We start from the raw sequence: 12,500 nt of genomic DNA, 5'->3' as shown, positions 1-12,500 counted from the left end.
GGACATGGCACAGGGACATGGCACATGGCACAGGGACATGGCACATGCACATGGGACATGGCACAGGGACATGGCACATGGACATGGCACAGGGACATGGCACAGGGACATGGCACATGGGACATGGCACATGGACATGGCACATGGCACAGGGACATGGCACATGGGACATGGCACATGGCACAGGGACATGGCACATGGGACATGGCACATGGACATGGCACAGGGACATGGGACATGGCACAGGGATATGGCACATGGCACAGGGACATGGGACATGACACATGGACATGGCACAGGGACATGGGACATGGCACATGGACATGGCACAGGGACATGGGACATGGCACATGGACATGGCACAGGGACATGGCACATGGGACATGGCACATAGACATGGCACAGGGACATGGCACATGGGACATGGCACATGGGACATGGCACATGGACATGGCACATGGCACATGGCACGGCACATGGCACATGGCACATGGCACATGGACATGGCACATGGCACATGGACATGGCACATGGCACATGGGACATGGGACATGGCACAGGGACATGGCACATGGGACATGGCACATGGCACAGGGACATGGGACATGGCACATGGCACAGGGACATGGCACATGGCACATGGCACATGGACATGGCACATGGGACATGGCACAGGGACATGGCACATGCACATGGGACATGGGACATGGGACATGCACATGGCACATGGCACATGCACATGGGACATGGGACATGCACATGGCACATGCACATGGCACAGGGACATGGCACAGGGACATGGCACATGGCACATGCACATGGCACATGCACATGGGACATGGCTCATGGCACATGCACATGGCACAGGGACATGGCACAGGGACATGGGACATGGGATATGTCCCATGGCACAGCAGACTGAACAATGAGCAGTGATGGACCTTTAACTTGTCCTCTGGTGTCTCAATAATAACATGATGATGTGTGGACACAGGAAAGGGGAGAGCGCCCGAGAGCTGCTGAACGACAAACGCCACGTGGCGGATCAGAGAGAGCGATACCAGGCCTACGAGACGGTGGTGGACGAGGTCAACGTGGAGCCGGGACAAGGTCCAGACTACGACGATGAGTACGACGACACCTACGACATGAGCCAAGTGGGGGCCAACGACCTGGACCAGGACAGCCTGCTCAGATGGAGGTACGGGCGGGTCAGGGAGCCCAGGTGACCACATGTGTGAGGGTCAGACCCCATGTGTGAGGGTCAGACCGCAGGTGTGAGGGTCAGACCGCATGTGTGAGGGTCAGACCCCATGTGTGAGGGTCAGACCCCATGTGTGAGGGTCAGACCGCATGTGTGAGGGTCAGACCGCATGTGTGAGGGTCAGACCGCAGGTGTGAGGGTCAGACCGCATGTGTGAGGGTCAGACCGCATGTGTGAGGGTCAGACCGCATGTGTGAGGGTCAGACCGCAGGTGTGAGGGTCAGACCCCATGTGTGAGGGTCAGACCGCAAGTGTGAGGGTCAGACCGCATGTGTGAGGGTCAGACCCCATGTGTGAGGGTCAGACCCCATGTGTGAGGGTCAGACCGCAGGTGTGAGGGTCAGACCGCATGTGTGAGGGTCAGACCCCATGTGTGAGGGTCAGACCGCATGTGTGAGGGTCAGACCGCATGTGTGAGGGTCAGACCCCATGTGTGAGGGTCAGACCGCATGTGTGAGGGTCAGACCCCATGTGTGAGGGTCAGACCCCATGTGTGAGGGTCAGACCCCAGGTGTGAGGGTCAGACCCCATGTGTGAGGGTCAGACCCCATGTGTGAGGGTCAGACCCCATGTGTGAGGGTCAGACCCCCATGTGTGAGGGTCAGACCGCATGTGTGAGGGTCAGACCCCATGTGTGAGGGTCAGACCCCATGTGTGAGGGTCAGACCGCAGGTGTGAGGGTCAGACCGCATGTGTGAGGGTCAGACCCCATGTGTGAGGGTCAGACCCCATGTGTGAGGGTCAGACCCCAGGTGTGAGGGTCAGACCCCATGTGTGAGGGTCAGACCCCATGTGTGAGGGTCAGACCGCATGTGTGAGGGTCAGACCGCATGTGTGAGGGTCAGACCGCATGTGTGAGGGTCAGACCCCAGGTGTGAGGGTCAGACCCCATGTGTGAGGGTCAGACCGCAAGTGTGAGGGTCAGACCGCAGGTGTGAGGGTCGTGAGGGTCAGACCCCATGTGTGAGGGTCAGACCGCAGGTGTGAGGGTCAGACCCCAGGTGTGAGGGTCAGACCCCATGTGTGAGGGTCAGACCGCAAGTGTGAGGGTCAGACCGCAGGTGTGAGGGTCAGACCCCAGGTGTGAGGGTCAGACCGCAGGTGTGAGGGTCAGACCCCAGGTGTGAGGGTCAGACCCCATGTGTGAGGGTCAGACCGCAAGTGTGAGGGTCAGACCGCAGGTGTGAGGGTCGTGAGGGTCAGACCCCATGTGTGAGGGTCAGACCGCATGTGTGAGGGTCAGACCGCATGTTTGAGGGTCAGACCGCATGTGTGAGGGTCAGACCCCATGTGTGAGGGTCAGACCCCATGTGTGAGGGTCAGACCCCATGTGTGAGGGTCAGACCCCATGTGTGAGGGTCAGACCGCAGGTGTGAGGGTCAGACCGCATGTGTGAGGGTCAGACCCCATGTGTGAGGGTCAGACCCCATGTGTGAGGGTCAGACCGCATGTGTGAGGGTCAGACCGCATGTGTGAGGGTCAGACCCCATGTGTGAGGGTCAGACCGCATGTGTGAGGGTCAGACCCCATGTGTGAGGGTCAGACCCCATGTGTGAGGGTCAGACCCCAGGTGTGAGGGTCAGACCCCAGGTGTGAGGGTCAGACCGCATGTGTGAGGGTCAGACCCCATGTGTGAGGGTCAGACCCCATGTGTGAGGGTCAGACCCCATGTGTGAGGGTCAGACCCCCATGTGTGAGGGTCAGACCGCATGTGTGAGGGTCAGACCCCATGTGTGAGGGTCAGACCCCATGTGTGAGGGTCAGACCGCAGGTGTGAGGGTCAGACCGCATGTGTGAGGGTCAGACCCCATGTGTGAGGGTCAGACCCCATGTGTGAGGGTCAGACCCCAGGTGTGAGGGTCAGACCCCATGTGTGAGGGTCAGACCCCATGTGTGAGGGTCAGACCGCATGTGTGAGGGTCAGACCGCATGTGTGAGGGTCAGACCGCATGTGTGAGGGTCAGACCCCAGGTGTGAGGGTCAGACCCCATGTGTGAGGGTCAGACCGCAAGTGTGAGGGTCAGACCGCAGGTGTGAGGGTCGTGAGGGTCAGACCCCATGTGTGAGGGTCAGACCGCAGGTGTGAGGGTCAGACCCCAGGTGTGAGGGTCAGACCCCATGTGTGAGGGTCAGACCGCAAGTGTGAGGGTCAGACCGCAGGTGTGAGGGTCAGACCCCAGGTGTGAGGGTCAGACCGCAGGTGTGAGGGTCAGACCCCAGGTGTGAGGGTCAGACCCCATGTGTGAGGGTCAGACCGCAAGTGTGAGGGTCAGACCGCAGGTGTGAGGGTCGTGAGGGTCAGACCCCATGTGTGAGGGTCAGACCCCATGTGTGAGGGTCAGACCCCATGTGTGAGGGTCAGACCGCAGGTGTGAGGGTCAGACCCCATGTGTGAGGGTCAGACCCCATGTGTGAGGGTCAGACCCCATGTGTGAGGATCAGACCCCATGTGTGAGGGTCAGACCGCAGGTGTGAGGGTCAGACCCCATGTGTGAGGGTCAGACCCCATGTGTGAGGGTCAGACCCCATGTGTGAGGATCAGACCGCATGTGTGAGGGTCAGACCCCATGTGTGAGGGTCAGACCGCATGTGTGAGGGTCAGACCCCATGTGTGAGGGTCGTGAGGGTCAGACCCCATGTGTGAGGGTCAGACCCCATGTGTGAGGGTCAGACCCCATGTGTGAGGGTCAGACCGCAGGTATGAGGGTCAGACCCCATGTGTGAGGGTCAGACCGCATGTGTGAGGGTCAGACCGCAGGTGTGAGGGTCAGACCCCATGTGTGAGGGTCAGACCACATGTGTGACGGTCAGACCACATGTGTGAGGGTCAGACCCCATGTGTGAGGGTCAGACCCCATGTGTGAGGGTCAGACCCCATGTGTGAGGGTCAGACCGCATGTGTGAGGGTCAGACCACATGTGTGAGGGTCAGACCCCATGTGTGAGGGTCAGACCCCATGTGTGAGGGTCAGACCACATGTGTGAGGGTCAGACCACATGTGTGAGGGTCAGACCCCATGTGTGAGGGTCAGACCCCATGTGTGAGGGTCAGACCCCATGTGTGAGGGTCAGACCCCATGTGTGAGGGTCAGACCCCGCAGGTGTGAGGGTCAGACCCCAGGTGTGAGGGTCAGACCCCATGTGTGAGGGTCAGACCGCATGTGTGAGGGTCAGACCGCATGTTTGAGGGTCAGACCCCATGTGTGAGGGTCAGACCCCATGTGTGAGGGTCAGACCCCATGTGTGAGGGTCAGACCACATGTGTGAGGGTCAGACCACATGTGTGAGGGTCAGACCCCATGTGTGAGGGTCAGACCCCGCAGGTGTGAGGGTCAGACCCCGCAGGTGTGAGGGTCAGACCCCATGTGTGAGGGTCAGACCCCATGTGTGAGGGTCAGACCCCATGTGTGAGGGTCAGACCGCATGTGTGAGGGTCAGACCGCATGTGTGAGGGTCAGACCACATGTGTGAGGGTCAGACCACATGTGTGAGGGTCAGACCCCATGTGTGAGGGTCAGACCCCATGTGTGAGGGTCAGACCCCATGTGTGAGGGTCAGACCACATGTGTGAGGGTCAGACCACATGTGTGAGGGTCAGACCCCATGTGGTAGGGTCAGACCCCATGTGTGAGGGTCAGACCACATGTGTGAGGGTCAGACCACATGTGTGAGGGTCAGACCCCATGTGTGAGGGTCAGACCCCATGTGTGAGGGTCAGACCCCATGTGTGAGGGTCAGACCCCGCAGGTGTGAGGGTCAGACCCCAGGTGTGAGGGTCAGACCCCATGTGTGAGGGTCAGACCGCATGTGTGAGGGTCAGACCGCATGTTTGAGGGTCAGACCCCATGTGTGAGGGTCAGACCCCATGTGTGAGGGTCAGACCCCATGTGTGAGGTTCAGACCACATGTGTGAGGGTCAGACCACATGTGTGAGGGTCAGACCCCATGTGTGAGGGTCAGACCCCGCAGGTGTGAGGGTCAGACCCCGCAGGTGTGAGGGTCAGACCCCGCAGGTGTGAGGGTCAGACCCCATGTGTGAGGGTCAGACCCCATGTGTGAGGGTCAGACCGCATGTGTGAGGGTCAGACCGCATGTGTGAGGGTCAGACCACATGTGTGAGGGTCAGACCACATGTGTGAGGGTCAGACCCCATGTGTGAGGGTCAGACCCCATGTGTGAGGGTCAGACCCCATGTGTGAGGGTCAGACCACATGTGTGAGGGTCAGACCACATGTGTGAGGGTCAGACCCCATGTGTGAGGGTCAGACCCCATGTGTGAGGGTCAGACCCCATGTGTGAGGGTCAGACCCCGCAGGTGTGAGGGTCAGACCCCGCAGGTGTGAGGGTCAGACCCCAGGTGTGAGGGTCAGACCGCATGTGTGAGGGTCAGACCGCATGTTTGAGGGTCAGACCGCATGTGTGAGGGTCAGACCCCATGTGTGAGGGTCAGACCCCATGTGTGAGGGTCAGACCACATGTGTGAGGGTCAGACCACATGTGTGAGGGTCAGACCCCATGTGTGAGGGTCAGACCCCATGTGTGAGGGTCAGACCCCATGTGTGAGGGTCAGACCCCGCAGGTGTGAGGGTCAGACCCCGCAGGTGTGAGGGTCAGACCCCATGTGTGAGGGTCAGACCCCATGTGTGAGGGTCAGACCACATGTGTGAGGGTCAGACCACATGTGTGAGGGTCAGACCACATGTGTGAGGGTCAGACCCCATGTGTGAGGGTCAGACCCCATGTGTGAGGGTCAGACCCCATGTGTGAGGGTCAGACCCCATGTGTGAGGGTCAGACCCCATGTGTGAGGGTCAGACCACATGTGTGAGGGTCAGACCACATGTGTGAGGGTCAGACCACATGTGTGAGGGTCAGACCCCATGTGTGAGGGTCAGACCCCATGTGTGAGGGTCAGACCCCATGTGTGAGGGTCAGACCGCATGATGAGGATGCTTTCTCCTGCAGACCCTTCACCGTGCCACAGATCCTCCGCCAAGGACACCACCGAGCAGAGGAGGAGGAGGAGAGTGAGGAGGACGCTGGAGCAGAGGAGCGAGGACACGCCCAGGTGAATGTCTCCACTCACCGTGACATGTGTCCACTCACCGTGACATGTCTCCACTCACCGTGACATGTCTCCACTCACCGTGACATGTCTCCACTCACCGTGACATGTCTCCACTCACCGTGACATGTCTCCACTCACCGTGACATGTCTCCACTCACCGTGACATGTCTCCACTCACCGTGACATGTGTCCACTCACCGTGACATGTGTCCACTCACCGTGACATGTGTCCACTCACCGTGACATGTGTCCACTCACCGTGACATGTGTCCACTCACCGTGACATGTCTCCACTCACCGTGACATGTCTCCACTCACCGTGACATGTCTCCACTCACCGTGACATGTCTCCACTGAGACAACATCTCATCTCCATATATTCATTCATGATTCATTAGTTGCAGCCCTAGACTTTCCTTAACACATTTATTCCCTGAAGTGTGAACTCTGCTCCAAACGACTTGAGGCTTTTAAAAAGGCCTCAAGATGATCAGAAATGACTGAATCTCGGTTGCCGGACGATGAGTTGAAAGACCTGAGAGCCGAGGTGGAAAACATTACAATAAAGAGCAAACTTCTGGACCTTGAGTAGATCCCACCAAAACAATCTGCGACTTGTTGGAGTGCCCAAGGGCGAGGAGGACACCACCCCCGCTTCATAATGGAGAATGTCCATGTTGGACAACATCATGAGGATTTCCTTCACTCCAAACCTGTAGGGGGGGCTGTGGGGAATGTGTCAGCAGTTTCACAGCGACTGAAGAGCTAATGTCTGACCTCCATTCACTGTGTGAGGGACATAACGAAAGTTACGACTGTAACTACGGTTCGATGAATCCCGGATGATCGCCAGAGGCGGAGCATAAAGCACTGGATGATCATCCTTGCGCATACACAGGTCGAGAATTAATAACAAAAAAGTCACCTTTGACCCCCCTGTGGCGGAATTCTCGTGCTTTGCGAGAAGGTTTCTAGGGACTGAGCTCCCGGTGTCACGTGATAGACTCACGTGGCCCATTTAAGGTCAACCTGAGACAGAGGCTCAAATGGAGCCATCTGTTCACCTCCGTCCACACGTTTATGGTCCTTTTGAGAGACTCCTGTGTAAATTAGCATCACAGCTGAGTGAGTTAGCATCACAGCTAGCCTGGCGCCGCAACTCTGTTTTGTTTGGCAACAGTCGCACAGAGAAGGTGAATTATCTCTACGTTTGATTTATTTAAATGTCACATAAGCTCAGCTTTTAGCCCCATGTGGACATGGTCAGGCTTCAGGATAAACGCTACATAGACTTACTCTCAGTAGAGCATGTGGCCAATGCCTGCTCTCTAAGGAGGACAGGACCTGGTCAGGGACCGCCGGAATGCCAGGTGCCACAGTGGGGCGCTAGAGGAATGTTGTTGTGTCCTTAGGCCAGACACTTCACCCACATTGCCTAGAAAAGCACTTTTTGTGCCTTGAAATTTGAAAACTTATATATAATTACACTGTATTCTGTGATAAAGGCCCCTGCAACCGCGGGCTCTGAGCCGCCGACATCACCCCTCTAATCCCATCCCCCCCCATCACCCCTCTAATCCCATCCCCCCCCATCACCCCTCTAATCCCATCCCCCCCCATCACCCCTCTAATCCCATCCCCCCCCATCACCCCTCTAATCCCATCCCCCCCATCACCCCTCTAATCCCATCCCCCCCATCACCCCTCTAATCCCATCCCCCCCCATCACCCCTCTAATCCCATCCCCCCCATCACCCCTCTAATCCCACCCCCCCCCATCACCCCTCTAATCCCATCCCCCCCCATCACCCCTCTAATCCCATCCCCCCCCATCACCCCTCTAATCCCATCCCCCCCATCACCCCTCTAATCCCATCCCCCCCACATCACCCCTCTAATCCCATCCCCCCCATCACCCCTCTAATCCCATCCCCCCCATCACCCCTCTAATCCCATCCCCCCCCATCACCCCTCTAATCCCATCCCCCCCACATCACCCCTCTAATCCCATCCCCCCCACATCACCCCTCTAATCCCATCCCCCCCATCACCCCTCTAATCCCATCCCCCCCATCACCCCTCTAATCCCATCCCCCCCATCACCCCTCTAATCCCATCCCCCCCCATCACCCCTCTAATCCCATCCCCCCCCCATCACCCCTCTAATCCCATCCCCCCCATCACCCCTCTAATCCCATCCCCCCACATCACCCCTCTAATCCCATCCCCCCACATCACCCCTCTAATCCCACCCCCCCCACATCACCCCTCTAATCCCATCCCCCCCCACATCACCCCTCTAATCCCATCCCCCCCACATCACCCCTCTAATCCCATCCCCCCACATCACCCCTCTAATCCCATCCCCCCCATCACCCCTCTAATCCCATCCCCCCCATCACCCCTCTAATCCCATCCCCCCACATCACCCCTCTAATCCCATCCCCCCACATCACCCCTCTAATCCCACCCCCCCCCACATCACCCCTCTAATCCCATCCCCCCCACATCACCCCTCTAATCCCATCCCCCCCCATCACCCCTCTAATCCCATCCCCCCCATCACCCCTCTAATCCCATCCCCCCCCATCACCCCTCTAATCCCATCCCCCCCCCATCACCCCTCTAATCCCATCCCCCCCATCACCCCTCTAATCCCATCCCCCCCCATCACCCCTCTAATCCCATCCCCCCCATCACCCCTCTAATCCCATCCCCCCCATCACCCCTCTAATCCCATCCCCCCCATCACCCCTCTAATCCCATCCCCCCCATCACCCCTCTAATCCCATCCCCCCACATCACCCCTCTAATCCCATCCCCCCCCATCACCCCTCTAATCCCATCCCCCCCATCACCCCTCTAATCCCATCCCCCCACATCACCCCTCTAATCCCATCCCCCCCATCACCCCTCTAATCCCATCCCCCCCATCACCCCTCTAATCCCATCCCCCCCCATCACCCCTCTAATCCCATCCCCCCCCACATCACCCCTCTAATCCCATCCCCCCCATCACCCCTCTAATCCCATCCCCCCCCATCACCCCTCTAATCCCATCCCCCCCATCACCCCTCTAATCCCATCCCCCCCCCATCACCCCTCTAATCCCATCCCCCCACATCACCCCTCTAATCCCATCCCCCCCATCACCCCTCTAATCCCATCCCCCCCACATCACCCCTCTAATCCCATCCCCCCCACATCACCCCTCTAATCCCATCCCCCCCACATCACCCCTCTAATCCCATCCCCCCACATCACCCCTCTAATCCCATCCCCCCCATCACCCCTCTAATCCCATCCCCCCCCCATCACCCCTCTAATCCCATCCCCCCCCACATCACCCCTCTAATCCCATCCCCCCCATCACCCCTCTAATCCCATCCCCCCACATCACCCCTCTAATCCCATCCCCCCACATCACCCCTCTAATCCCATCCCCCCCACATCACCCCTCTAATCCCATCCCCCCCATCACCCCTCTAATCCCATCCCCCCCCCATCACCCCTCTAATCCCATCCCCCCCCACATCACCCCTCTAATCCCATCCCCCCCATCACCCCTCTAATCCCATCCCCCCCATCACCCCTCTAATCCCATCCCCCCCACATCACCCCTCTAATCCCATCCCCCCCCATCACCCCTCTAATCCCATCCCCCCACATCACCCCTCTAATCCCCCCTCTAATCCCCCCCCCCTAATCCCCCCCACACATCACCCCTCATTCCACACACAGTACCAATGTTATACTGTCCATGGCATATTTGTCAGGTTGCCACGGTAACATGCTTGCAGATAGAGATATGCCGTGGTGGCTTTTTTGTTCAGAATGGCAAGAAGGATGTCTGTGCCAGATTTTATTTGTCTGTGTTAAAGTACATTTTTGGACTTAATTCAAATGTTCAAGGGGGCGCTGTAGAGCCTTTGTCAAATATAGCTATATATATTGTATATCATTGCGTTCAGCTCATCATTTTGCACATAATGTTTATTAATGACTGAAAATAGAACATCTCGTGCCAGAGAAACGCAAGTTTAAACACTAAAAATTGCAATTTTTGTTAACGAGCTTCCAATGTTCATATTTGGAATTGTATCAAAAATCTAAATAACTCTAATCGCACATGGAAGTAGTTCATTATGACACATTTTCAAGCCTTTTGACTGAAAATCCAAGATGGAAAAAAATCAAGTATGAGATGTAAGAAGTCACGATGAAAAAGGCCTGTAATGTGCGCTCGATACAAAGAAAATGTCTTTGAAGTTCAGGGGGTCAAAATTGGGGTGGTTTGTGAGAGAAAATGAAAACTCGAGATTGGCGGAGCCATTTTATTTGATAGCAATTTTATTTGCATATAATTGCGTTCAGCTTGGAAATCTTCACAAACACTCAAGTAACATTTTCCAAAAATGTTTTGATCATTCATGACTCCACCCAAAGGCTTCGATTTGATAACGTTTCATTGCTCTTGGGTTTTTGTCTTGTGGTCATAACAAACTCAGTCACTGAAACTCTAAATTCAAATTCCACAGCAAATGAACAATGAAACTTAATGAATAATGTTTTTTTTGCACCTGCTAAATTTAAAATGGTATTGATTTTCAGAACAATGTCCAGCGTGACCAGTTTGTGCAGGATCCAGCCGTTCTGCGGGAGAGAGCGGAGGCCAGACGAGCCCTGCAGAGGAAAGGGTGAGTCTGGACTCTTTTATGTCAATGTTCAAGATGGTATGACATCGATCACGTTCTGCGTCTTCCATTGACGCTGCTCCTGCTTCTAGTCCCTCCCAAAGCACAGATGGTGGCAGAAGGTCTCAAGAGGGAAAACTGTCTTTGAGGCTGAGAACGAGGGTTTCCCAGAGGAGTCGTTTATGCAATGACGTGCCTAGAAATCTCAAATTAGACTGATGCATCTTGTGTTTTTCAGGTACAGACCAGAGCGTCCGAGTCATGTGGTGGGTCAGCCCAAAGGACAGGGCCAGAGTCTGGACACTGTGCTGGAGCGCCGCAAGAAAGAGTCCAATAAGGGCAGAGGGGGCAATCACAATCGCCGTATGCTGGCAGACCGCAAGAAGAACAAGGGGATGATCCCCATGTGAGCCCCGCGTGAGCCCCGCGTGAGCCCCGCGTGAGCTCCGCGTGAGCCCCGCGTGAGCTCCGCGTGAGCCCCGCGTCCTCGGTTTATTTGTTTGGTCAATAATAAACAATAGTTTGTAAAGTGTTCATTTATTTCCACAAAAGGGGTCAATGTCACAGTTATGTTGTCACAAACCTTCAGATTAACAAACTATTCTTTATTTGAAATTATTTGATAACATTTGACTTGAGAATTGGTAATTGCTTCAAATTGGCTGGTGCCCCACAAAACTACTGAGATATACTAAATCACACCCACACTCTCATGTGGCATCATAAACGTGGCATGAATAACACGACACACACAACGATGGAGGATCCAAGATAGTTCAGAGGAGTTCTACTTTACTCACCTCTGATATAATTTAACATTTGCAACATATTAAAAAAGTGTCTTTGTTTTAAGCATAACTGGGATCCTGACAGATATATAAATATAAAATGATTTCTTGCTATGGTCCTGCTCAGTCCATACCGAAAACAGACTGAAGACTGGAGGCTTGAACCTGGAAGAGCAGAGATGCTCCAGTTCAGAGCATGTGCCAAACAACTCCTGAACGCGCTCTGAACACGTGCTGAACGTGCTCTGAACACGTGCTGAACGTGTGCTGAACGTGCTCTGAACACGTGCTGAACGTGCTCTGAACACGTGCTGAACGTGTGCTGAACGTGCTCTGAACACGTGCTGAACGTGTGCTGAACGTGCTCTGAACACGTGCTGAACGTGTGCTGAACGTGCTCTGAACACGTGCTGAACGTGCGCTGAACACGTGCTGAGCAGGGCCTCTTCGCCTGGGGCTAGTCCGACGTCAACTGTCTTTAGAAGCAGCACCTGGAATGAGAGAGTCACATTTGACGTTGAGGTTAAAACTTGTCACTTCATTATTATTTTTATTACAAAAATGGAGATAAAACACTTTATGTAATTGAATATAGACCCTAACAATGGTCATCAAGAAAATTATACTTAGAGCTTAATAAAAATATCATGTATGATAATGAAAGCTATATCTGTAGCACAGCTCTGAC

At 55.5% G+C, this 12,500-nt stretch overlaps 2 protein-coding genes across 2 annotated transcripts in view; one reads left to right on the top strand and one right to left on the bottom strand.

Moving 5' to 3' along the window:
* The window catches only part of ascc2 (activating signal cointegrator 1 complex subunit 2), a 56,239-nt gene extending 44,686 nt beyond the window's left edge, over nt 1–11,553 (top strand). The window contains exons 16-19 of the mRNA XM_072432719.1: nt 995–1,201; nt 6,228–6,330; nt 10,942–11,027; nt 11,263–11,553. Of these exons, the coding sequence (XP_072288820.1) occupies nt 995–1,201; nt 6,228–6,330; nt 10,942–11,027; nt 11,263–11,434 (568 nt within the window). The 3' untranslated portion in view covers nt 11,435–11,553. The remainder of the gene's footprint in view (nt 1–994; nt 1,202–6,227; nt 6,331–10,941; nt 11,028–11,262) is intronic.
* A 649-nt stretch (nt 11,554–12,202) lies between these two features.
* Nucleotides 12,203–12,500, bottom strand: part of LOC140346741 (RING finger protein 215-like) — a 3,120-nt gene continuing 2,822 nt past the window's right edge. The window contains exon 6 of the mRNA XM_072432924.1: nt 12,203–12,303. Coding sequence (XP_072289025.1) covers nt 12,281–12,303 — 23 coding nt within the window. The 3' untranslated portion in view covers nt 12,203–12,280. The remainder of the gene's footprint in view (nt 12,304–12,500) is intronic.

This window comes from Eucyclogobius newberryi, unplaced genomic scaffold (genome assembly GCF_026437365.1).
Source record: "Eucyclogobius newberryi isolate DKJ021-1_F unplaced genomic scaffold, fEucNew1.0.hap1 SCAF_6, whole genome shotgun sequence".
In the NCBI taxonomy this organism is placed as follows: Eukaryota; Metazoa; Chordata; class Actinopteri; order Gobiiformes; family Gobiidae; genus Eucyclogobius; species Eucyclogobius newberryi.
The sequence above is the reverse complement of the archived record's forward strand: the minus strand, read 5'-3'. Positions and strand labels throughout refer to the sequence as shown.